Source organism: Aulostomus chinensis, chromosome 5, assembly GCF_037954235.1.
Source record: "Aulostomus chinensis isolate RoL2024-O1b breed Wild chromosome 5, RoL_Achi_v1.0, whole genome shotgun sequence".
NCBI classification, from domain to species: Eukaryota; Metazoa; Chordata; class Actinopteri; order Syngnathiformes; family Aulostomidae; genus Aulostomus; species Aulostomus chinensis.
The window spans coordinates 23,952,573-23,980,482 of NC_141324.1; the positions used below are offsets into that span (position 1 = coordinate 23,952,573).

General features: G+C 41.2%; 1 protein-coding gene across 3 annotated transcripts in view; it reads left to right on the forward strand.

The window, feature by feature from the left end:
* Positions 1–233: 233 nt before the first annotated feature.
* Positions 234–27,910, forward strand: part of b4galt2 (UDP-Gal:betaGlcNAc beta 1,4- galactosyltransferase, polypeptide 2) — a 146,641-nt gene continuing 118,964 nt past the window's right edge. The window contains exons 1-3 of one of the 3 annotated variants that reach the window (XM_086204073.1): positions 234–712; positions 1,310–1,382; positions 20,146–21,078. In XM_086204073.1, coding sequence (XP_086060199.1) covers positions 20,730–21,078 — 349 coding nt within the window. In that variant the 5' untranslated portion in view covers positions 234–712; positions 1,310–1,382; positions 20,146–20,729. Of the gene's footprint in view, positions 713–1,309; positions 1,383–11,307; positions 11,397–20,145; positions 21,079–27,910 lie in introns of all 3 variants that reach the window. The other 2 variants (XM_086204072.1, XM_086204071.1) reach the window with 2 other exon arrangements.

A 27,910-nucleotide genomic window follows, 5' to 3' on the forward strand; every position in this document is an offset into this window, starting at 1 on the left:
TTTGTTTACATATTAAAAATTATGTACGTGTACATATATACACATATAAAGATATAGATGACAGAAATACATATATAATTTATATAAATATGTATTTAGTTAGAGAGAGAGAGAGAGAGAGAGACAAAATATACCAAATACCAGCTTAAAAAAATAAACAGTGTATTGCACTGGCAGAGAAAAGTGAAATTACTATCGCCCCTTGTGTGGGATGAGCAAAAGAAAGACAGGAAAAAGGAGTTGTGGATCATCCGGGCTTCCGTAGGCAGCAGAGCAGAGGGACCTGCTCGCTGGGAGCAGCATCCTTCCTTTGCTTCCCTATCAGCCCCAACAAAACACAGCAGGATGACGAACAACCGTCTCTCTACTCGCCGGCTTTCGCCACACTATCGTTGTGCTTCACGTTAGCCTTTTGGCGAGCGTTAGCAAAACAACACGGGGCTTTTCTTTTTTTCCCTCCCTGATGAAGATTTTGTGGAAACGGAAAAGAGCATAGTTATCACTAGCAAAACCAGCTGGGCTGACCCACTCGCTTTTTAAAACATCCCTTCTAACATGGTTTGCATTGAATGCCTTTTCATAGTTTTTCATTTGAACATTTTTTGCGGTTAACAACTGGTGCTCCAGCAAAAAAGAAAAAAAAAAAAGAAAAAACAAAAAAACAAAAAAAAAGAAGATGCAAAGATAGAAGTGGTCGCTTGACAACATCAAGGTAGGTGCTTCCTGGCGTGCATTGTTTCTTTCTCTACCGTATTCACGCTTTCCTTTGTTTCCTTCACACATTTACCCTGCCATTCCTTTAACCTTTACCGAGCTGCTAGTATTGTGGAAGTGTGATAGCATGCACTCCCCCCCACCCCTCTTTTGTTATCATGCCCATTTCCACAAAGCAGCAGCAGCAGCAGCAGCAGCATCTATGCACCCGCCATGCTAGGCTTCCCTCAGCCTCCTTACACTAACACAACCATCACAGCTCACACACTGCTGAGACGACTGCTCAACCGTGCACATGCTCCATTGCAAAGCTCTTAAAATCCACTTTGAAACTGCAATATTACTCCTTATTTTCCTCCTTTTCCTCTCTTTCTTTTAATTTTTTGGTTGTATTTTGAAAGAAGTGTGCAGACCGTGTCATCTCATGTCTTGTGGTCTGGTAAAAGTAAGAGTGTGCACGCTGGGGAGATGAGGAGGAGGAGGAGGAGGAGGAGGAGGCTTCTTCATCACAAAGCTTAACCTAAGCAGGCAGTTACACAGAGGCTCTGTACCTCGATCATAATTGAAGCTGACATCTCTCTCATTTATGACACAGTATCTCTTTAGGGCTAGAGAGGCCATAGAAGTGCAAGTGGACTGGAACTGCTGCATTTAAAGGGGAAAAGAAAGTGAGTTTTTAATTCCCAAACTGATGCTTGTCATGTTTGAGCTTTTAAGTAGGAATACACGATAATATCAGCAGATATTCTTCTATTTTTTTTAATGTCACATTTGTCTAGTTTTGCTAAAGTCTCTCTCTGTGCTCGTCATCGACGATAGGAAGGAAACAACGCATTAAACAAACGATTCGCTGACTTTTCCTAATGTTTTGGAAAAAAGAGAAAAACGTCTCCGTTAAGATAAGAATTAACAATGATTACATGTGTTTGTCAGTGTGCCTGCACAAAATAGTTGGCTATCGACCAAAGAAAAATGTAATCTGCATATTGGATATCATCTTAAAAAAACAACAACAACAACCCATCATTCTGCAACCCTAGTTTTTAGATGTTTCAGTGCATTGTGAATGTATCAATACTCATGTTTATGGCTGAAGTGTTGCTCCGGGGCTGCCCCGAGAGCTCCCTGCTGCAATTTCATTATCGGTTTATCCGCTTATTATTTTTCTTGATTAATCTATTAATCTGGTGCACCTGTTTAAAATAGAGGAGAACAGTTAGAAGCGTAATGAACTGAAGCCCCAGGTGGGTTGGCAGACTGCTTGTTTTGTGTCAATAACCGTTTTAATGTCTGGCTGTGTTGAGTTTAGTGGCACTTTAGCACACAGTCATCTACTCCATATCATCCACGGATACGTAGAGTCGCTGTTTGCACTCATTTGCATGTCTGAAAGTAAAGTTTCTCCAGGTGCAGTTGATGCCTTGATTCAACTTTCCAATAGTTTGAGTGCACCAGTCCAGTCTCTCTCTCTCTTGCACACACACACACACACACACACACACACACACACACACACACACACACACACACGCAGAACCACTACATCTCAGTCCAGATCAGCTCACTCATGTGCAGTTATATTGCACACAAGCATCTTTCTAACCATCTGCTGTGTTATCTCTGCGTGGACTTGAGGGCTAGCCGATAGCGGGGACTGTTTAATTACAGGTGGCAGGGTCATCTCTGGTGATGATTGGGCCGCCCCAGAACCAGAAGGTCACTTCAGCGTCAGATATCTGATATGACAGCCGACGCTGGAAAGCTTTCATCTTGTCTTGTCTTTTTTTTCTTTTGTCTCCGCTTGATCAAAAAAGAAAGAAGAGATGAAACAATCTTTTGGTTAAATTGATTAGTAGAGTAGGAGATGAATCGGCGGCCATTTTTTTCCCCTCTCACTTCTGGGGTTTCATAACTGTTCTAAGTATTGTTGTGGCTTTGAAGTAGAAGTTTGTAGTGTTGTTGGTCAAACAGCAAGGTTTCATGGTTGTGTGGTGTTTTATGGACAGAAAAATACGGATGAAAACGACAAAAGCCTCAGAGTCCACATCTCATCCAGAGTGAGCTTTGGCCCCTGGGATTGTAGCTGCTCTGTCGAGGGAAACCCGGTAATATTTGGTTTTCAGGTTTACTTCTCGTAAGCACAAGGTCACACTATGACCAAACTGCCCCCAAATTGAATGTGTTTTTTGGCCCCATGCTCAATACATCCCTCCACCAAGTTCAGTGAGAATAGATTTTGCTTAAACCAGCTGGGAGATAACCAAGGAAACGCCACCAAAAACACGACCTCCTCAGCATCGGTTCTCAACTGGATCATTAATTTCATCTCTCTGTGGTCACCTTTTCTCTCTGCTAAAAATAGCCTCCCGTCAGCTGGTGGACTGGACCACGTTTGCTCTCATATTTGGGTCAGTGTTGTGTGAATACAATAATCAGCTCCTCCACAGTCACGCCTCCGCCGTGCAGCCCCGCGCCGGTTGTTTGCAGGAGGCTCAGCGCTGTGGATGAACTTCACTTCTCATGAAGCTCAGTGAGGAAACACACGGATGAGAGAGCAGCAGGGTTCACTCGTTCTCCTCACCCTGTCGCCCCTGATGATCCGAGTGGCAGCATCCTCCACTCATCTGTTCGCTCTTTCATGTTAGTACTGGTTGTCATGGGAACTGACCAGGCCTTGCTTGAGTTTATGCAGGAGGAGTTTAGAGAAGCACACCTGCTTTTGCTTGTGTTATTTTTTTCAGGTTGTTGATGATTTTGTTCAGATTTTGTTGACCTCTGTGCGACCTACTAGATGAAGACACCCCCCCCCCCCCCCATTTTGTATTCTTTAACTGCCATAACACACTCAGGCTGACAGGGACTCAGAGACGTGCGAGAGAGTTTCCTCACCATCTGGTCCAACAGCGTGTTCAACTCTGTGACCTTTTTCTTTACCTGAGACAATGAAAACTCCCCAGTGTGAGCAGAACTTGTGCACGCTTCTCAGGAGTGTCAGGGTCAAGACTCTAAAGTGGGAGTAATGATGTGAAATGTGAAGGGTGGTTAGTTTAAGCCAATCTGCCGCATTACACGGACAATGGCAACGACCCATTATGAAGGCACTTTCGCACGTGTGTGTGTGTGTGTGTGTGTGTGTGTGTGTGTGTGTGTGTGTGTGTGTGTGTGTGTATTTACGTATATATATAGACCTCATTTACTTCTGGTTTGATTTCTATTAATATCTTTACATAACACCTGGATTAAAGTGCTTGTAGATTAAACTTTAAATTCATGTAGAAAGCACTGCATTATGTCAAGCAGAAGGTATCATGAGCAGAACTGGGTTTGGAATTCAAGACTTAGCGGCTGTCTAATATTAAAAAAAAAAAAAAAAAAAAAAGTCTCTTCATTCAATACCAAATTCCAATTCCCCAAAGGATAAATCATCAAGTTGCATTTTATTTTTTTGAAGTTATTCAATCGCTTTTAGTGGGGAAAGTCAAAGCAAATTTCAGGTAAACTGGTTTGCTTCTTCAACCATTCAGAGTTTTGTGAACCTGCCAAAGAGTCTGAAGATTTGTACCACTGGGCCAAAGCTACTGTTAATGTTTTGTAGTACATAATTGAAGTAACCATATGGGAAGGAGAGAAAAAAAATCCCAGAACAATTTTGAAACCAATTTTCTACTTCAACAAAAATGCATTTCTCTCTCATTTTTTGGGGTCAGAAAATGACTTTTTTTTTTTTTAATCAAGAAAAACAACCCTCATTCAAGTGTGGGTTAAAGAAAGAACCAAAGAACTCGACAATTTTTGAATCGAAAACAGAGGCACTATTCTTTTTTTTCTTTCTTTTTTTTTGTGATATGTTCGGGTATTTTGTAATCATAGGATAAAATATACTGGATAGCCCTGCAAGATGAGTGAAAATGTTCCAGAACATTGGCGGAGACTGACGTATGGTACACATCCGAGCCATGAACCCAGTGGATGAATTTAGTAAAGAGGGAACTAAAAGGAGTCATCAGCTTTAATCATAAAGTTAAGATAAATTGACAAGAATCTCAGTTCCTTACTGGCCGCAGTGAATGAAGTAGCTGAATCATTAACATTCAAATGAAATGAAATGGAATTCTGGCTTCTGCATTCAGTGTAACAGGATTGTTGTTTCACAATGATCAGCTTCCAGTTATTCATTAGATTGCGTAACAGAGGCAGGTTGATTAAAAAACAACAGCTACTGAAATCATAATTGGACAGAAGTGGCTTTAAGCCCTCTGATTTTTAAGCCCCCCCCCCCCCCCACTAAAAAAAGACACTCGCGTAAATAAACTGTCTTTAAAACCTCACTCCAAATCCTCATCTCGCTCCTTCTTCCCACAATCTCTCTCTCTCCCTCTCTCTCTCTCTCTCTCTCTCTCAGTGAAGCCTTCCTTCCGCTGAAGCACTTCATTTATTTCTTTGCTCCTTTGCCAAATGAGCAGCTGGATCAGAGAAGGAGAGGGAGGGAGGCGTGCTGATGTTTCGCTGTCGTCGTCACATGTGGATCGTAGCTGCAGGGACGCTGTTGTATTTGCATAAAACGAGTGAATCATGCACACTGAGACGCGACAGCGGTAGGCAGCAGGCGTGACACTGAGGGGACAATTCCTCGACTGGCTTCAGAATTGGAGTGCCATCTGACACCTCTCATTTCTATCTGCCGTCAATTTTCAGCCGGGTTGGGGGGGGGGGAGCAAACATAACAACTGGAGATGGACCTTTGGAACAACTTGCCACTTGTTCTTGGATAAGAGGAAGCAACAAGGAGAATGACGAGCGGGGAAGCGAAGTGATATCAGACTTTTCAACAGTCCAACCTCCTTCAGATCACACACAGCTGAGAGGCAATCTCACATCCAGAAGGGCAGAGCTGAGTGGTAACCGATTGAGCTCGGAGAACAGTAGACTATTGTTCTGCCTCTGTTCCGCCTCTCGCCACTCAGCGCTTTTCATCTTTGCTCCTTTTTTGTTTTTCGTTTCTCCGTTCAGTTCTGTTTTTAGCTCTTTTTTTTTTTTAATAACCCGTAACGCAGGTCCACAAGCTGCACATTCAAATTAACCAGTAACAATCATCAAATTATTATTATTTTAGCAGAAAAAAAATTGTTGCTCTCTCCTTTTTTCTTTTCATCTGCCGTGTTTCTCATCCAGCAGCCGTCCCTCGTGTATTGTTTATTTCTGACCAGTTATTTTCTTACAGTTGACTCCAATATACAGTATAATAGGTTGCCTTGGCTGAGGAGCTCGTGGCCGGTAATTGGAGGGTTGCTGGTTCAATCCCCAGCACATACACGTGATGTTAGAGGGAGTTGAATTATTGTGTGAAATGCTAAACTTTTGAAATACATGTAACCATGTTAGTCTGTCTGGAATCATGCTTTCTAAGCTCTAGACCAACACGCTTAGACGATGAGGTTGAGAATCAAGTCACTCCAGCATGTCAAACCTTTGTCTTGCTCCAAATCGTGTTCCGTGCAGGTTCTGCTGGTTCCCACCGCTGAGTTTAAACCAGATATCAAACGGGGAAGGAGGTATCATTGTTGTGGGCGGAGCGATACAGAAGTGACGCCAGCTAACAATTGGAATTCCAATTCCTTCACACTCAACGTGGAATTCTGATGGCAACCAGTTGTAAGGGAGCATACCGCCACCTACTGGTCCAGAGGCTGACGAGTTCATCCTCATTCATGTAAACAGGGACAATTGCACTCCAGTACGCAAGTACATCATGAGTAATCCCTCAACTTTATATGAGACAGAATTAGTCTTCATGTGTTTATTAGGCGATGTAGACAATGGAGGTCAGAGGTCAAATCTGTCCCTCCTCTCCTGTTCTCTTCCTTTATTCTCTTCTGTCTCTGCCCTCAAGCCAAGATTAAGGGATGGATTTGCTCTACGAGTTTGTTAATTTGTGAATGAGGCAAAAAAAACAACAACAACCACCTACAACCAAACTAAAAACCACACTTGTTGGAAGGTTGAGGAGAATAAGAATTCCAGACATCCATTTAAAAAGTCGGGCAGTGAAATTAAACAGTGCCTCAACAAATAAAGTTAGAAATGTAGTTTGTTAGGACTTGTTCTTATTATTAAAAACACAACATCATGTTAAGTTTGGGGGACATTTTTTAGCAGTGATTCTCAGACTGTACGCCAATGTTTTCTGTTGGCTTGGTCACAACACAGTGTTGCGTCAGTTCCACCGTCAGGGAGGGGAATCCCAGTTTTGGTGACCACCTCCATGGAGAAACTTGATGTCCATCCTGTTCTCCTAATCTTTTGGGCCTTGATTTATCAAACCGTCCAGTGGAGAAATAATCGGAGCTGCTTTTGTCTGAACGTGTTTTAATCGGACTTCCTTTTGTAAGTATTTGTGTTGTAAGAACTGCGTCACCTCACTGCCATGAAGCCACTTATCAGCTTTTCATCCATTCATCCATCACATCTAGTGCTGGTAGCAACTTGCGGTTAGGTTTTACTGCAGTTTCAAGCCTTACTAAACCAATGTCATTTAGTCTGTTTCTAACCTGTATGAGTTGGATTTATTTTTTAATTTTACCTGAAAAACCAAAACCACCTGTGAAACATCCCTACTTAGCTAAGTTCCTGCCTCACATGAAGGACCTTGTGTGTGCGGTACAATCCAGGTTATAAAATGAACATTGGACTTGTTAGTGGTACGCAGGATTGTGCACTCGGTTTTAAGCATCTTGTAAAGTCATTACTAAATAATGCACTTGAACAAAATAGCTCAGAATTTCACACATCTCCTTTCATTGTTCAGTTAGATTTCCCATCTTCTCTCTGGAGTCAGAACCCAGGCTTTGCAGCACCAGCTTCCTTCGGTATCCATGTTTATTTAGTTTAGAACAGCATTTTTACCATGAATATGTAAAGGTTTGGTGGTATGCAGCAGCGCCGCAGCAGCTACAGGGGATTTACTTATCTTGTCTCATGTTTATATCTTCACTCACTCACATTTTTTTTCCTATGAGGAAGAAAGATGAACTCATGCAAAGCGCAGAGTTCAGCCAGTTAACGGACACGTAAATGTCAAGGTTGTGTGCGGCTGAGTATCTGATTCATCGGCGATGCGCCGTCATGTGTGTCCGCGACGGCGTGGCTGAAGCTCACTGTAAAGTAAAAGTTGAAAAAGTTGAGTTTGTCTTTGTCTCTAAAGCATTTGGAAGAGCCCATTGTATGTTGTTGCTGCGTTATAAACAACCACAACATGGAGGAAAAATGAAGAAACTCACCTTGCTTTGCTGGGCCAATATTAATACTGGTGATCGATACCAGTATATGTAAAAGAAAATACCAATATCTGCCAATACCAAGGATTCATTATTGTGCATCCCTACTGACATATCTTTTGTCCTAACATCTATTAAAACTGATATTCATTTTAAAAGATAAAAGAAAGATTGAAACAGCACCGGGTTGGCAAGTAAGAAAAAATAACGAGCAAAAAAGCAAATCGCAGAGAAGGAAGCGCAAAAGTGCTCGCAGGCTTTCATAACAAGACAGATCGGTTTATTACTCGGTGGAAGGTCAAGCTGCAAATATCCCGCCCATTAGTTTGTTTTGTTCTTTTTTGATAATCTTTAATCGCTTCAATCAACCGCAGGTATCAACTAACTCGCTCCAGGACTTGTTTTCCAGAGGCACAGCTGCTTACGAACTTGCCACTTATCCACCTTAGTAGTAGTTTTGACTGGAATTCTGGAATTGTTCAGACGTGTTAATGTTTTTGGTATGTAGGGAACTGTAGTAATAACAGTGGCAGAAGTCTCATGTGGTCTTAACCCCACGCGTGTCTGCCATGTCTGTAAAATTCCAAGGTAATTAACCTGCTGTATTTCACTTAAACACACGTCGTCATATTTTTCCCGTGTGAATCTGCTGCTCATCCTGGTGATTGGAAGCATCGCTCCGGCAGCTGCAGCCGGTCACGCTGCGCCGCGTGGTGTCTGGTCACAACTGATCTGCGTCAAACTACAAACTTACTGATCCATTTCCTGCAGAAGTGCTTTGTAGCGAAAATCTCATTTTGGTCACTACAGCAGTTTTTTTTTTTTTTTTTTTTTTTTTGGAGAAGTTGCTGCACTCACTTTAAAATTTACACCAATGCAACTAAAGTGGGGAAAAAGTTGAGCCCTGCGCTGAGGTAGAACCATTAAAACAACCCCTCAGCCTCGTGTGTGCCTGTTTCCTGTCGTGTCAAGTGACAGTGTCGGTGAGTGTCACCTCAGAAACGCTCGATTATTCATGTCCTTCAACTGGAGGATGAAGCCAGTTTAATTTCTGGCTGCTTGCACACTCAAGAGAGAGAGAGAGAGAGAAACCGAATACAAGAAAACACACAATACTAGAAGTGCACTCGGCCTCTGCCAAAGCCCATTTGATTTCCAGAGAAATTAATGAAAATTGAACGCTCCATAAAGTAATGGCACTCTTCATCTGTGCATCACGTCTCACCCCTCCAACAATTTACAGATGAAAATCAGGCCGGTGGTTGTGGTGTGATTCTGCTGACAGACAAACAAACGCTAATGAAAGCATCAACTCCTTGGCAGAGGTAACAAACTTGAAGGCAAACTTGGATTAGCGTCCATCCACTCCATCTTGCCCTCAAGAGGAAATACAGTGGCTGATCTTTTGCCAAAACGTGGATTTTCAAAATTCTCTCAACTCAAATTGGTCCACCAGCAGTTTAACAATAAGAGCTCTGGTTTGGAACCTTCATTCACTCCCACTTCTGTTGCTAATTTCTTGAGTTAGAACTTTCGAAACCTTCCAAAAAGCTTCCCCTTGTTTTCGGAGAATTGCAAAATGAAAAACAACATTTAATCAGTCGCCATGAATTTCAATGTCTCACAGAAACACACTTTCTTTCCATCTACAAAAGTATCAGATAAATGAAATGAATGAGAGGTTTGCTGCCCAACATCCCGTCGTTTGGTCTCAATGTGTAAGAAGAAGAAGAAACGCGGAGCTGTTTCTGATCTTCGGTCTCCTGCTGCTGGAACTCTTATCAGCAGCCCTTCACAGGCTCCAGCCTTTTGACATGAAACAACCAGAGTTAGTTTTTTATTACTACAAGCTTATGTAAAACACCACAGCGTGTTGGCTGGATGGTTGATTGGTTGGCTTGTGATCAGCGATATAATATAATATTAGTCTTCAGGTGGTGGTCTGAGGAGGGTTGTTGTTTTTTTTTTAACCTCTTGCAAAATTAAGCGTAATTTTTAAAAGGCGTAACGTCCCCAAATGCTCATGTCGCATCTTGTTTGTTCCGTCAGCAAAACTAATAAAAAAAGAAAAGAAAAGTGGGCACCACTTTACGATCAGTCTTCTTCTTATTAAGCATTCATAAATGGTTTTAAGTGCATTATTATTGCATTGTTAACAATCCATAGTCCGTAAATTAATAGTTGTTAATGACGTGGAACCTAATTTTTGATACGTAAATGTGGGGTCACTATTTGGAAAGATGAATGTATGCAATACTACCTTTCTTTTTCATCCATCTAGGTAACAATGTCTGATAGCCTATTTAACTGAGATTTATGGGAAAATGGGTTATAAGTCATCACAACTGTTACAAGATGGTTTATGAAGTTTTTACAATGCAATTAATAACATACTTACAACCACTTATGAATTCTTCGTAAGGGGGTGATGTCGACGTGCTTCAGTTACTCCAAGTTCCTCAGATCCGAACAACCAGAATCCTCCTAAATGCGGGTGATAGGCTGGATATTATCGCGCGTATAACCACACTCATTCTGAATAAGGTGTCCTCTATTACATGACAGTTTCAGGGATCGAATAGTTACGGATATGGAACTTATATAAGGAGACGAGAGCGAGATATCAATTTTATGTCTTATATTTTGTGAGATTTATGTATCCAGGGCTTACGGGCTAAAACATTTCAAAGACCTATGATTGAGAGCTTCATTGTCAAAAATAGTCCATTATGACTCCTGCATGGACTGTTGTTGTATAATGTCATTTCATTAGATGCTGATGTTGTCATTACTGTCAAATGACCCCTTTCTTTAGTGACGTGACCCAGATTCTTCATAATAACGGCGTGCAGTGCATCTCCGTCCTCCCCCTCCTCCCGCCTCCATCTATTTTCATGACATCACTCGATTGGTTTGTGCTTTCAGCCAGAGGTTGGATCATAATCTTCACGGCATATCTGGATAAACAAGGTTTTCTTTGAAAATGGATTCCTAGTATTCTTTGTTGACCTCAGATCCTCTCATGCCTTTTATATACAGGATTTTGCTGATACCTGAGATGCCGATATTGTACAGCTGATTTGGCTTGTAGCTGATATTTGCTATTGCTGCCTGTATAAAACAAGCTGATACGATAGCAGCATTTTGTGAGCACAGGAAGAATATATGGAAATATGAAAGTTTTGATTCATTTTCAAAACATTTGGAAAAGCCAATTGCTTTTTAATATTAGCCATCCCCCATATTATACTGATATATTTAAACAGTTACTAATATCGGTCATTACCAATCATGCACCGCTATTATTTTGAATCATCAGTGTGTGGGAGAGGAAGTTGCCTACAGTGAGACGCGTCCACGCCAGCAAGGCTAATACACGTTTGATCAGACCAGGAGGGGCTGGCTCAGGTGAGATTGTCACTCAGCCTTTTACTTTGACACCCATACTTAACATCCTGTTTTCGTGACGTTGACTAAAACATGAAGCGCGATCACACTGTCAAATCTTCAAAATATAACAAAGCAGTAAGCAAAAATGCATTTTCCCATGGGAGCAAAAGTGGAGTCAGATCCTCATCAGTTGGTCAGGATCAGTGTACAATAAACAAAACAAGGCTCGTAGCTGGCGGGCTCAGCTGGGAACATCTGCTAAAGACACACACACACACACACACACATACACGCAGCGAGCGTCTCAGGATGTCACAGAGTGTGTGTGTGTGTGTGTGTGTGTGTGTGTGCGCACAAGTGTGTCTATCCAGTGTGTGTTAAAGCCTGTCTGAAGTATCTCTCTGCGCTGCTGCATTAAACCTTATTATAATCAATGATTATCCCACTGACGGGAATATCAAGGGTTGTTTACAGTCTCATATCTTAGTTTATTTGACGTACTCGGTCTCCAATGCCAAATACATAGTGGAGCGGTATTTTATATGGAGGCAGTACAACTATCACTCTGTATTCCAACAACCGCTCTGCAATTATGGATGCACCTGCTCCAGGCTGCGTTCACTCACTGATGCTAATCCCCGTCCCTCCATCCTTCTCTCATCTTCTGCCATGTGGTTCAGCAGGGTGACCTGGGTGAGAGCCACGTGTGTCCTTGTGTGTGTGTCCACCCGGCTGAGATGGCCCGCAGCACAACACTTGATTATCTTACAGCTCCGGCAGCTCTGCTCTGGAGCAGAAAACTACATTTTGCAACTCAACTGTAAAGGTCATTGTGTTTTTCCTGTAGTGTTGTTACCTGGCTGACACTCACCCAAAGCAACCCCCCCCCCACCCCCAACAACAGCTGATGCCTCTAGCATCAGTGTTCACTTATCCAGTAATGTGTTTTATTTGATTGTTCAATTTTTAGTAATTATCTTCGTTCTCAATCATTGTATCGTCATAACTTGCTCTGATCATCTAACCTTTCCTCGAGTACCGTCATGATTTTGAGTGCAGCAGCTGTTTGGCAACAGTCTGATGGATTAAAACTGGGTACATAGTTCCCCTCAGGATGATCCCGAAGTATCACTGGTGACCCCTGCGAGTCCACAATCTGCTGGAATTGTCAGTGTTCTGTTGTAGATTGCTTCTAGATTAAGTTCCAACTGCCGGCAAGACACATTTTCATATACCTACCAGCGCTAGTTGGCAAATGTTACTGAACAGAGCAATTAGGGGAAAAGTTACATTCTAGAAACATCAGTGTGATTGTGCACGTTAAAAAAAAAATGTTTCTGAGGGTTGTTTCTGAGTCCAAAATCCAAATCTTAGTGTCTTAAACCTGGTTTTGACAGGGCTTAAAATAAGGGTTTCGAAGTTAAAATTCTGAAGTTGCGTTAACTTCAGTCTCGCTTTTAAGTGACATGGAGAACATTTCTAGTGATCCCTCTGAAACAAAAATAATACTTGACATATCCACACCCAACTGTGTAGCCCAGTCAGAAATTATCTGAGCAAACCCAGCTGGTGTCAGTGGAATAATATGGCATTCTATCTCATTAAAAATGGTTATTTCTAGATGTAATAAGCTAATTTTGTCTCTGTTAACATGTCATAATATGGGTAACTGCAAATGTAACAAGAGCTGACTGGAGAACAGCGTATCTGGTGCTTGAGAGTGTAAAAAATAATCTCTAACTGCACTTGTGCATAAAAACTCCCTTAATAGGAACTTGTAAAAGCATTGGAACATTGGATGTTGAGTGTGCTTAAATTCATTTAAATTGCAAGTACAGATTTTCAGAAACATAATAGTTGTTTTTGTTCATTTGAACATGAAACAGATCTGAAATTATATTTGTAATGGTCTTAAAACCGTCTCAAAGAGCGAAATTCAGCTTATCGAAACTAACGTTACGTACTAAACAAAGTACTTTTAAGGGTGCCAGCAAAGTTATATTGGTACAATAGAATAGCAATTCAAAAATGACAAATAAAAGAAATTTAAACCCCAGTTTAGTTAACTTATGTCAGATTTCAGGACCTGAGGGAGAATGCAACAGCACCAATGGGATGTCACTCCTGCGACAGAAGCTCAAGTTAACACGCTCAGGGCAACGGCGAGTGGAACAAAATCTCAAGTGTGTTGTAACTCTACAAAACGCGACACAAGCTGTGTTTTCTATCAAATGCAAAGTTGGCCGTGGCAGTTATAACTAGTCGAGGAAACATGTTCAAACTTGAAAACACAAAAAAAAAAGATCTAGGAACTGAAGTGTTAGCAGCAGGCCTGGAAACAGAGAGCCGGCAAGCTTTCAGTTTATATTGATGGACTGAAATTACATTTTCATTATCATAAATTTAAAAAAAAAAGAAGAAAAGTTTTAAAAAAGGAAGTTTTATTTATCACTGACAAATTCCTGGTGGGGAATCAACTTGAATCAGGTCCCATGGAGCCGCTAGCACGGCTGTAGACACACTCATTCATCTCACATATGTGATAGAACTCTTGATTTAATGAGTTCCATATTGATGTCCATAACTACAAGCGTCTGTCCTTCTATATTAGCAAAACTGCAAACTGAAGCTACTCGCTCTCCTTTTTTTTCCTTGGGTCAGTTGTCTCAGCATTTTGGTCGCTGCCTCTTGAATAATAACACACAATAAATATGCAAAAGGTCTGAGAACACATCAATCGTGGATTCCTCTCAAAATAAATAAACAGGGATTGTTTATATTCTGTTGAAGCTAGAAATCGATCGTGTCTAGAATCTTACACCCCCGGCTGAAATAATTGATGTTTGCATATGCATTCTGGTGATTTCTTCTTGTGTTCCTGTCTTTGTGGAGGATGTGAAGCATGGCTGCATTTTTGAATATTTGACAAGTGAGATTGCTTGGTTGGAATAAGAAGTGAAGTGGCACTACACAGGAAAAGCAATTTGTGGAAAGGAATAGTCAAAGCACATTTATGAGATGAAGAAGAATTTCGAAATGATCCCATTCCTCAACCTCACACTCACGCTGTCAGCGCGCGTGTCGGAGCTGCGCTGCAAATGAACTGAACTCGATAACTGTTGCCCAAAAGGCTACTTGTTAAAGTTGCGTTTTTGACCCTTTGCTCCCGCAGATCTGAATCTGAGTCCGCATGTGCAGTGTGGTGAGCTTCCCAGTGGGGAAGATAAAAAGCCTCAAGAACAGTTTTGCTATTAAAGGTTTACAAGTGCAAATCAAAAAAAAAAAAACACTTGACTGCTATGGGATGATATGAGCAGTTCACTGTTGTTTGCCTTGAAGAAATGATTCTGGGTTTGTCATTTCACCTGTACTCTCACACATTACCAGTCTGGCTGGCCATCTGTCCTCCAATTAAAATTTGAAGATCCAGATGTGTTGATGCTCTGCTAGCTTGATTCCACTCCACGCTAGAGGATAACCAAGCAGACTCTTGTGATCCCACAATGGAAGGAGCGTCCGATGGGTTTAGTAATGTAATCCATAAAATACCAACTGGACTGGGTTCTCAAAGATTTTGATTAGAAACCTTGTACTGTTAAAGGAAGAGCAGAAACCTGTAAAAGTAAAAAAAAAAAAAAGATGTAAAATGTATTTACTGTACTGGGAGCTACTTAAATATGATTTCATGCACAATCTATTACAGCAGTAGCAGCCTTTGTATGTGCTTGTATTAATTTTTTTTCAAAAGGTCATATGTCCAGGCACATAATGGATTTTTTTAATTCAAAAGAGCTCACTTAGCATTTAGTCTATCAAGAACTAAAGAGTTCATGATCAAAAGGATTCAGGGAAGTGAAAACAGCATTAAAATATATTCATCTTCCTGCACGGTTTTGAAATGCAAACAGCAGTCAGTGTCAGTCTCTCTCTCTCATGTGTTTCCCCCTTAAAAATCCTCTGTTTGAAGGTCAGTAGAAACAATATGGGTCACATTTTTATTAAAGGTGCTATGTGTAAGCACAGCTGTCAAATTCCATACTCCAAAAAAAAAACCAAGAGACAGAATGCTGGGGTGCTGGAGTCTACAGGATATGCTGCAGTGGTGTGATGGAGTCACAACTGTGTACTGAAAGTCTTTATTCTGCCAGGCAGTCCCATTGAGATCATAATTTTGTTTTCCTGAGAAATTTAAGTATAATCTCCATTTTCACAATTAGTTGCACTGACACAATTAGTTGCAGAAACAATGTGGCTGTATACAATAAGCAAGGATTTAATTGAAGTACTGCTTGAAACTCTGATCCCGCAGTATTTTTCTCTTTGGTTTTTATATCTAGCAGTCCATCTAAAGATGTACGGTAGAGTTTGAAGGAACTGAAGGGAAGCAGTGTTGCCTTTTCTTTCCAAGATCAAATCCATCAAATGACCATCGTACTCATGAGATCACTAGTTCTAGATCTTAGAATCTTCATGAGACGAACTAGATCTTAAAATTGAAGATTTTATAGCTTATTTATTTGTTGTAGCTTAACAGACAAAAGCATTTATGTTAAGGTTTGAATTGCTGCAACCAGCAAATATTTACTCTTTGGACACCATGCCTCAGCTAAATGCTCTGATGGATGGAGCGCTGATTCTGAAAACATGGAATAGATATGGCTTCACCGAAGGAAAGCGAATGGACAGCTCTCCATAAAGGTGTCACCTACCCGCTATCTCACGATGGTTACTCACCCGCTAGATTTCTCCCTGTGCAGCGTTATAATTAATTGAACAATGAGTTAGCACAGTCGTTAACCTCTGTGACTAAAGCTGCGCTTCCTGTTACAGCTTCACAGAGAGATTAGTGAGCTCACTAATCTCCATTGTAGAGGAAACACTAAAATGTGCTACACAAATCCTTACAAGTTACACAATTTGGATACTTAAGGCCGCACCCTGTTTGATTTGAATCGAACAAGGAGACGCAATGTTCCCAATCCTTTATTGATTTTCATGCTTACCCCTTAACGCTTACTTGCTTAGCTGTAAAGCTCAGTTTACTCAGTTCGCTTTACTTTTATTTTGGCACTTCAACTTTCAGGCTCAAACTGTGAACCTACTACATCATGTCTTCTTCTTGTGAGGAAATGACAGCAATCTCTTAATATGAATGTTAACAGCACCAGCATCCACGGCAACGAGGATTACAGCGGGATGTCTCTGTTTTTAAGCTAATTAACTCTGTCACGAGACATATAAACATCCACCGTTAGGAAATAACAAAGCAAACATATCTGCTTAAAATGTTCATCTTTTGTATACTATTTGCCTGCACCATTGCGTATTTATATGCTGGAGTACATTAAGTGCCTATAATGGTATTACTAGCGGGTAGGTGGGCGCGTCTCTGTACTTTATAACCCAATAAAGACATTTGTGATGAGCTGACGTCGGCTTTCTTTAGATTTACCCTCAGACCTGAAACTTAATGGAGATGGAAACAGACAGTTATATTCCACCTCACGGTCTCTTAGCATTTCTCTTTGCGTTCAAGGATGAACATGATTTGACTTGGGACTGTTATGACTGTTACTATTATCAAAGTTATTGCTACTTTTAAAAAAAGAGAGCAATAGAGAACCTTGAAGAAAATGGTTACATAAAGGGTCTATTTTTCTCTCTGTTGTCATCCTTGTTTTTGCTTTTCCCTCCGTTGTTCTCTTGCTTGCATGCTTCAGAGGCGGCAGGCACTCATCTATAGTTTGTCACTCAATAGATGACATTTATATGCTAATTTAAAATTGAATACTCTTATCTGCCTTGTATACAATTTCTATGAAATGTTACACAGACAGCCGCCGCCCAAGGTGAGCCAAAGCCACATAAAACAAGCAGTGACGAGTGGGCCCTTTCTTCCTCGGCCTATTCTACAGTCCTTCTCCAAGCTTCGTGAAAATCAGCCTCGTGGTTTTCGTCTTGGTGGTGGACAAACAGAGCGAAGGTACAAACCAGTCGAGCAAGTCAAAGACACATTCTCTCGGTTTCTGTTTTCTTTTGTCCTGTTTTTTTTAACGCCTGCTGACCTTTTTCAACACAAATAAATAAATCCCAAGATAGATGGGTAGTTGTCTTGAGAAAAGTCAGTTGAGCGAAATGTCAGCAAACAGAAAGCCAGAGCTTTTGGGCACCCGTGACTTCACACTCATAGCACCCGTAGAGAGAAATCCCTGACGTTTACTATCCACGTCATCTCATGCAGGGGCGTCCTCTGCTGCAAAAAAAATCTTTTCTGTCGACCAATTTCTTTTTTTCTCTCTGATTGCCACCAGACCTATAGGACACTGAGGGCAACCTGACTGCTTCTGAGCTACGTAGCTGAAGCAGAAAATGGGTCATGAGCCCACTGTCTGTCTGTCTGATTATCTGTCTGCATCTCTGAAGAACTCATCCTCGGTACATTACCTGTCTCCCTGTTAAATTGCCGAAGAGCAGCACAGCTGGGTAATAAATCTGACCTGCACGACCATTATGGTGTGACTGGCGTGTGTTGTCTGTCCGGGTCCTTCGGTTAGCAGTCATCCATCTCATTAACACACACACACACACACACACACACACACACACACACACACACACACACACACACACACACCCCTTGAGGCTGAGTCTTGGCAGGCTCGCCCACAGACAGAAGACAGACACTAAAAGGCAGCCAACTGTCTGGACAGGCAGCAGCAGCCATCAGCTCACTTATCTCAACATATGTTTTCATTTGCTGCATTTTTCCTTTAACTGCCTCTAGATGCACCATTTACCTGAACCGGAGGGGCAGCTTGTTAACGGCAGAACTCCAGCAAGGCCGGCGTAACGTACTCAGTTCTTGGCCCTGGTTGTGTTGGCTTGGTTGTAATCGTGCTAACAGACAGACAAACCAGCAGATGTTAGAGTTAATGAGTATAACACAGATGCCAGCTCATGTTATATTTTGTGTAAATGTTTTTTTTCCTTAGTGTGTTAACAAATGAATACTTCTATCCCCCATATGGATATAAGGGTGTCATCGCTGTACAAGCTGGCTCAGGCTAAACTGAAACTGAATGACACCATAGATCATTGTTTTATTATTGACAGTCACCCTCTAAACCACAGCTTTTATCCAATACTTCATTTTCTTGATGGGATTTTTGTTTTGTTTTGCTGATAAATTTGGAATCTCTGTTTGAAAAACATCATTTGCAAAACAATACTTTGCCAGCGGAAGCACACACTTCCTGTGTTGGTTATACTGTATTTGGAAGCAGGGAAGAAAAATCTATTTCCTGCATGTAATTAGACTGACAGGCTGCTCTATAAATGCTTCACTCATAGAGACCGACAACCTCCTCTGGTGCTCCACCGATATTTTGCTGCTAGAAGTGCATGGAAACAATTGGAGAGAATATCTTGCATTGCAGAACCAATCCGCCGATTTCTGGTATTGTGTTATTAGTGTTTAAGGATTACAGTATTTAACAATGTTTTGAGGATATTTCTGATACTCGCATCTGAATCTATTTCAGATACAAGCAGATGTGCAAGAAATTCTGCCTTGAGAATGGACAGTTTGACAAGAGAGTCTGAACAGATGTTTACAGAAGTCATTTCTGAGGCTGAAACCATTCCTGGGCTTCTCTCATGATACCCAGCTAATTGCAGATGTCAAAGCCAAGGCAAAAAAAAAAAAAAAAAAAAAAACACCGACCAAAAAAGTCTTCAATGATAATATGTTCAGTGTCCTCCCACTTGACAAATCTTATCAGGGCCTTTTACCAAGCCACTTTCATTAGTGTTTTTAGGCCAGCCCAAAATGTATTTATGTCAATTGCCAAGAAATAGTATGAAATATTAAAAGGTATGTAAGTAAAGAATATTTAATCAGATCGTATAAAACTAGGTATCTTCCTTCTAAATGGGGGTCTGGCGCTGATGTGTCAGCACAGGAATATCATCTTCTAGGCATGGAAAATATTTTTGAAGGGCAAAAAGTAATGTTTGCCAAATTTAAGGGAAAATCCCCAGAGGATATCTATGATGTTAAGTCTCACTGGAGAGAATCTGTGAGCTGGCGCATGTATTGGATATTCATCCCAGCTGCAAGCATTAGTGTTTCAACAGTAATTCATCTAGAGTATCTTTCTCTGTCATATTGGCTGTTGTTCAGGGTTTTTATTGTCTTCTTCAACCTCATCTTATTCTTTCTTTCGCTGATTGTAAAAGTCATAGACCTACAGTAAGCGTCGCCTGGGGGAAAGCGCCTCCTCTTTCTCTTCTTTGCTTGTCAGTGCTCTGTGTATTCCACTTGCAGTTCATTCCACCATAAATGCTTTTTAAACCACTTGACTAGAAAATTGACTTGGCATGTCAATTCGGCTGAACAGCTCCAGTCGCGGCTTATTGTTTGTTTGTGTCTATAGGTGCTTCTGCTGTTGTTAAAAAAAAAAAAAAAAATTCTCAAACGTACTTGCCTTTCTTACTGAGAGTGAACTTAAAAATGTATTTCAACTCTATTCAAGCAGGCATATCACACGAGACGCTGAACACTCAACCGTTGCTTTAGAAGAACATCAATCATGTTCACTTTACTCAGCGAACAATGCAATAAGAGTTAATGGGTCTTTCATTCATTTAAGGAAACAGTCAAAATATTCATGTCTTTACCTAAGCGTGTGATAAATTAATGCAATTTAATTTTCCTGCACATTGAATTCACTTTATTCTAATGTATCTCTCTTTACTTCTCCTTCAGGTGCCTGAAACTTTATTGTTCTAAGACGAACCAGGCAAGAGGTCCGAATTGTCAAGATCATAAATTCCAAGTGGTTTCTGTTCTTGATGCACTGAAGAATGTTTTTGGCTAATGGACTCGCCTGTTGCTTGGAAGTTGAGACTTTTGGAACTGGCTTTTTACATTGAAGACTGTGTGGCTGCAGTTTATCCATCCATCAGGTTGCATCTGGATTGAGGCCTTATGTCTTAGACTACTTTGAGCTCGTCATCAGCCACACCCCCAGTAAGGTACAATAGACCCTGTATGAAGAGCCGGCTGGGATCAGTAGTAATATAACCATTTTAGCGCCTCTGACATGCAGGGAATCTTGGGACAAACCAATAACAAGCTAGCAGCTCAAACTTCTGGTGTAGCTGACAGTGACGCCTCCCGGTCCTCCTTCATGACCCCATGACCCCCGCAGAGATCCGATAGTCAGGTGTCCTTATCGCTAATCTAATAGCAGCAGATATTGCCCTCCAGTCCGTAAGGATGAGTGCATTCTCATAGCCACGTCAGCTTTGTCGTGGCTGGCCGTCACTGGCTGGTCATTTTCCTCGGCCATGACCCGGCTGATGTTGGGTCGCACTTTGGAACGCATCTGTAAAGGCGTCCTGCTGCTCTGCTTGCTCCACTTCCTCATCATGATGATCCTGTACTTTGACGTCTACTCGCAGCGCTTCGACCTCTTCAGCCGCTTCAACAATGGGCGCAACGGATCCAGGAATAACGTGAGCGGAGCAGCAGGGAGCGGACATCATTTTTACTATTACAACCTTTCAAGGCCTAATACGACATTAGCCAGCTACTTAGCCACTGGCGAGCAGCTGGTGCTGAGCGGACAACCTGAGACCAACCAGACGCCTTCGCCCAAGCCCCTGCCACCATGTCCTGAGATCCCACCTGGCTTGGGTGAGTTATAATCTAATCCCAGTGTACACCCTCACATCCTTTACTCTTTCAAAGTGCTTTTGAAAATCATGTGTGTGCATATTTTCAAAGAACATCAGTGTGCAGCATTCACCGTAAGAACTTACAAAATGGGCAAATATGCAGAAGCTTGTCAAGGAAACGTAGCTACTGACGAGACTTTTGACTCCACACTTTCCTCTTGGTCATCTTGTCTGTGGTTCTCTTGACGTTAATCTGAGCCGTTTCCATTCACGTATTCGGTCCAAAATGGCTGCAATGCTGTTCTACAAAAAGATCTGAGTTTCCTCTCTTTGGCTTCTGTACTCTGATGTTTCAGTTTGAACACCTTCGTGCATCTGATAACCACATATTTTAGCTTGCTGCACCTCATATCAATTGATCTAATCGGTAAGAGTGTGCTATCAGGCCAAATCGCTTTTCTTATGACTTATTTAGTTGATTTGTTTATCCGGCTGCTTGTTGTATCTGTTGTTGTGGTCGATAATGCAAACCAGGAGGATTTGCACATCATCGATCAGTATAACGGAACAGCGAGGATTAGACCTTGAACTGAGCTCAAAGTTGGTGTGTCCTGTTTTATATTTGGCAAATAAATGCATCTCCAATCTTATTCCAATTAGTGGGAAAGCAAGGGAAACCGTAATTTTAGTTTTCTGGGTCAGCCTGCAACATAAAATGGATTTAATGTCAAGGATTTACACAGTGGTATTTCACCCTTATAGACTCAGTGAAGCTATTAGCAGAGATTCATGCAGTTGGACACACACACACACACACACACACACACACACACACACACACACACACACAAGCAGATCCACACCAATATGAACAATATTTCTTTCTTTTGTGTTTTCATTTCTTAATGGAACTCGGGGGTAACAGAATTAATTATGCTATTTAACATAAAGCTTTTGTACTGCCGATTTTTTTTACACTAAAGCGTAGTTTACATGACAAAATACGCCACAAATGTTTCCAAAATGATATAATTACTGACAGTAATGTAATTTTAAGATTGATCTAATGAAAGGAAACAATAGAAAAAGTAATGTCATATTGCAATACTAGTTGCAGATTTTCAAGTAAATCCCATAATCCTCCTTGTGTAGTCCTAAAAAAAACAATTATATTTATCGCTATAAACGCACCACTGGAGTGTTTCATAGCTTGGTGTGAATTCCATTAATCAGTGATAAGTTTTCTGAGTAATTGGCAGTGACATTATACACAAACACACACACACATGCGCTGCAGTAATACACTTATATGTTGTTTAATATAAACAGTGTTTAAAATAGATTGTTTTCACAATCAACCCTTAAATACACGCACACACACAGACACGCACACACTGCTCTCTCCGACAGTAATACCCACAGATAATAGTACTTACTCCAAAGGTTGTTATTCTACATAAACCAAGACAATCTATCTCGATCAAATGATCCCAGTACTGAGGAGGATTAACAACCCTGCTTTAATATTTACTTGAAGTCAGACTTCACACAAACCTCAAAACAGGATCCATGAAACTAATTAGTTTTTAATTAGTTTTCTTGTTTGCCAGCATGTTTAATACTTCTAAGCTGGTCTTACAGTTTGTGTGTCTCTTCCAAGGAAATCAGCCAGCACCGGAACACGATGGAGAAATGAGGCCCATGTACAAAAAAACGATGTGTTTGATCAATAAACATTTGTTTCATAACTTTCATGAAAAGCCCACAAATACAATTGTTAAGACTGAATATAAATGTATTTGTTTATATCTGGACATGCAGCTCCGCTAATCGCTCTAAGCTCACAGCATCAGAGTGATTCATTAAGAATAATTTTTTCTGATCACTTTGAAGCTTATTTACTTTTCCACTAATCTTGACTCACACTTAACCCCTCCCCCTTCACAGTGGCTTTCATGCTAGATTAGATTTTGCAGTTTTTGTGGTTCATTTGCCAGTAATTATGAATCAACAGGGAAAAAAAGCCTGCTGTGTTACTAACAAACGGACTTTCTTTTTTAATTTAACTCCTCTGTTCCTGTTCATCATGTGCTGGTGTGCTTTGTTCAGTCTTCTTTGGTTTTGAGCACATGTGTAAAGGAACCTGACTTTAATGTGATATGATGACGTTATGACCGTTAGATTTAGCGACACCTTAGCAGCAGTTGCGGTTGAAAACTCATGCTCTTTCAGAGGGCAGCAGAGCAAACTGTTTTGATAAAGAAGTCTGGCAATAATTGGTCTTTTTCCATCATTCTGGGAGCAGCAGTTGATCTCATTTTCTGCTGCACCCGGTGTGAGGCTGCAAATCAGCAGGAAGCAGTCAATAGTTACCTCACAGCTCTTCATCTTACCACTCGCTGGCTGCTCGGTAGCATTTCAAACAACTACATACAGTAGGGGATAGTATGAAGCTCACCGAGAAACACAGTCCGTACTGTATGTTTGCAGGTTAGAAAAAGTCCAATCACTGTGTTTGTCTGACTACAACTGGACCGCTGTAGTCCATGTAAACCCATTTGTCTGACCGGTATTGCGCTAAAGTCAGAGCTGTAGCTGCTTTCATGTGGACAGCATTCGTGCTAGTTCACATCTTTGTTTCTAGTGGATTCCATTAGCGCGCACACCAGAGGATAAAACCTCTGGATTTTGAAAACATCGAGACACTCATGAAGCATTTCAGCTAATCGAACTCAGATGTAAAACACTGCTTTTTGTTCAGTACCCGTCTCTGTGGACCGTTGAATGATGGGATTGCTCAGCCAGTTCAGGCATCTGTTGACTGGGGGACAAAACGCAACATCTGCACTGTTCAAACTCTGCGTTCCCAGCATTTCCTGCCAATTTTTATACTGTCTGAGCTTGAGAGGCTAAACAGCCCAAAATACGTTCACGTTGGTCTTTCAATTCAAATCTGCTGTCTGAGACGCCTCTTGCGTACTTGTTTGGTATTAGTTAAACAAGAAGTTTACCAGTCCAGTGTGTATACTGGGACAAGAAAAGGGCATAGAAAACCTCTGCAACTCCTGTGACCACTGCAGTGTAGGGCCAGAAGGGGCGGATATTTCAGTGGTACGTCAGCACTCTTGATGTTGGCTGTGGGATTGGAGAGATTGAGGGGAGGATTCCCATTGGGATCATCAGGTGGGCCTCTTCTCCAGGTATCCCACCACTGCAGCAGGAAATGGAACTTAATATGAATGTTTGCAAATGCAAGGGCTTTTATTTATGACCCCTTTGCTAAATTGCTACTGTATTAACTTATTCTGATGGATTCTGAATGAAAAGACTTCATATTTCTTCATTCTGTCCTTCTCTCCATCATTTATTCGAGTGTGATTCATTTGTTATTGAGGTATTAATACTCTACTGTGTGATAAAACAGATTTATATTAATTTATATTCCATTTGTCAAAAAAAAAACCCACTTTGCAGCATTTTGCATCTGAAATGAAACCATGTTTCTTGTTTTCTCCCACCTGTTACATCTGTAAATGAGCTTTGTGAACTTAATCTCCCAAAAGCCGTATTGTAGCAGTGTCAACATCCCCCACCTTTTTTTTTTTTTTTACTGATGGCTTTTCTCATTTGATAATGAGGTTCGTAACGTGCTTTGAAACTCGCAGAGAGAGATAAAGCTGTCAGGTTGATTTGTCTGAAGCTGAGGTTCACGGATTCCATTATGTGGTCTGGAATTGGCTGTCACCGACTCAGGATTTGGCATTCATACCAGGCACAGGTGTACTCTTGTAACTTATCTCTCCATTTTCTCTGTGATGGAGTGGCTGCCTGGGGGCTGTAATGAGCAGGAAGGCAGAGAAAGACGGAGCGAGTCTGTTTTTCAGTCACAGGTGCAGAGAGAGAGTAAAAGAGAGAGAGAGAAATCCTATGGTTGGTGGTTTGACGGCTGGTGTGACAGACAGAAAGAAGTGAAGGAAGGAACAGCAGATGGAGAGGTGAGGGGGTGTTGAGGCAAAAAAGAGAGAGACTTTGAGTCGAGGTGTATACACACACACAAAAGAGTAAGAGAGAGAGTGTGTGTGTGTGTGTGTGTATGAGAGAGAGAGAGAGAGAGAGAGAAAAACAAACACGCTCTTGGCTGTCCAAGAACACCAGCTGACAGGTGCTGCCTGTATTAGTGGCTAGCATCCATAGTTTATATCCTGTTTGCATGTGTCAGTGTGTGTGTGTGTGTGTGTGTGTGTGTGTGTGTGTGTGTGTGTGTGTGTGTGTGTGTGTGTGTGTGTGTGTGTGTGTGAGAGAGAGAGAGAGATCGCATGTGCCAGAACTTGCAAATCAGCATGCCATCTAAAAAAATGTTAGATAGTCATTGACAAATACTGCAGGCAGAAATGATCTTTGCTGTTTAGAAGGATCTTATCAGTAAAAAATGGAAAACGTTTAAATGCAAATTCAAGACATTCAAAATTTGATTTGAAAAGTTGTTTTCTGGCTAAAACATTCATTGCTGCCTGTCAAATTTGAAGATTTCTCTGTTTCACTGTATTTTTATTTCTTGGTTGTTGTTTTTTTCAACTTTTGCTGCAACATCTCAAATATTTGGTTGTTGTTTTTGCATGAAGTTCTCATTTAGAAAATCAGAATACAAACACATGAAGTATAAGAGGATCAGAACCTTTTTCCAGTGGTGCATCTTGAGCTCAAAATAAAAGCAGCGGTGCTTTATTATTGATGTGGTTTATTCTGATCAATTCTGACCTGAAGTGAAGTCGTTCTGTTGCTCGTTTGTCGTTAGTAGCTAATCTAACATTGCTCCATCTCTCATTTGTACCCTGTTCTCTACATTTCCACAACTCTCACCCCTCCCCTGGTTTGCTAAGGTTATGCAGCCCCCCCTGCTCTTACCTCGAATACTCCCTCTGCTCTCATGTTGCTATGGTCTATGAGCTCCGACCGTATTGATTTCCTGAGTAATTGAGTCATGAATGTTTACATAGGTAGGCCTGAGCGGCCTGTCGACCAGCAAAAACCATCGTCTGTGTTCACTGTTCGTCTGTGAGTTTTAAAGAAGCTTCTCTGTCATTGTTTATACTTCTATCGCACGCGCGCGCGTGTGTGTGTGTTTGTGTGTGTGTGTGTGTGTCTGTGTCCGTGTGTGTGTGTGTGTGTTTGGGTATAAATCCTCCTCACGCTTCCACCATATTATTTGTTCTTACTATTTATCACATCTTCCCACACATATTACATATAGATGCTTGACCACACACACACACACACACACACACACACACACACACACACACACACACACACACACACACACACACACAGATCCCAGCGGGAGGTGAAAAGCTATTTCCCGGGCTTTGTTTTAATTGGATGCGCGACAGGGTTTTCCCAATCAAATGTTATTCATGAGAATTAACTGTCTGTTCTTGCATGGTAGAAAACTGCAGATGATAAATTATTGTCCTCTAATATATTCCATGAAGCCCACTATGGTCATGAAATATTACCAAACTTAAAATCTGACGTGAAACTGGAACTATTTAACAGGAATTTCACATTTTTCCTACCTTTGCAATGGTTCTCCAAGCTTTTTCAAATAATTTGTCTTCATTTGAAATATATGTTTCCAACCAAGTATGACCAGAAAGACGTACGTGCACATTTCTGGAAAATAAAAACAAAAAAAGCCATCATAATCATAACAGGTTATAATTAAAAGCAATTATTTTAGTCTTTGTCAAAACAGGAAAAACTATCTCATGACACACGTGGATTGCGGGTATAAATATTCCTCAAATGTTTTATAAAATAAAAGATACGGCTTCTTCAGTCTTTCCCACTCGTGTGCAAATTTAAACGACACTGCATTTAACCGATAATGATGCACAAGCTTTTAATGTCTGTCCTGGAAACAAACCAGCCAGTGACTCACACACCGTTCCGTTAAAAACACAAAACAATCAGTATAATGTTGGAAAACTGCTCTGTAGAGTAAAAATAGTCAAAGGCTGATGTCTTCTGGTGATGTTTCATCACTTATCAATGCGTTTATTAGCCGAGGAAATAACATCCGTCTGTGAGAAAGGAAAACAAGCTGTTTTCTTCTGTCCTTTCAATCAAGCCAATAAACAAGGTTGTTCCCTTCAGGAGCGCATTGGTATGCACTCCCACACAGAGAGAAGGCTGGCGCCGCCCGCCACGGCCGCCGAGGCAAAGGGCTCTTGACAACATAATGGCTGCAATAACTTCATTAAAATGGCTTCACTTCTTTCCACGGGAGTTGCGTGTGAGAGCTTCTCTCCACGTGGGGGTGCATAAAAATACTTTTTTGGTCCAATTAATGTGTCTGTCTGTTCATTTGCTCCGTCTGTGGTTATTTAGTGTTATTTCTTTATGTTTGTTTCTTTTATGAAAGTTCTTTGCAAAACAGTATGTCCTCAACAAAGTTCATGTAAAACTTTTTGCAATGGGAAATATTAAGTTGAAGTCCTCTCGAGAGGTGAGACCGCATGTCCTGCCACAGTCCGTCCATCCGCCTGTCCATCTGTCCGTGCTCTGTCCCGCTTCACTCCAGCTTTATCGTCCCCAGTGATGTCTTTGGTAGAAGGCAAAATTAGACCCTCACAGGCCGGGTATAGATTCTCTGCTCTGGCAATGTGATAAGAGGCTGGCGAGGACACCTTCAGGGCTCCCTCAGGAGTGGTCACTCGCTGCTCAACAGCATTTTTCAACAGAAATTGAAGTCACACTTTCAGTGTTACAAGGTAGAATAACAAGATGACAACTGTATGACGTTGAACACACAGGGCCCTATTTGAGCCATCTACGGCGCCAGGCGGTTG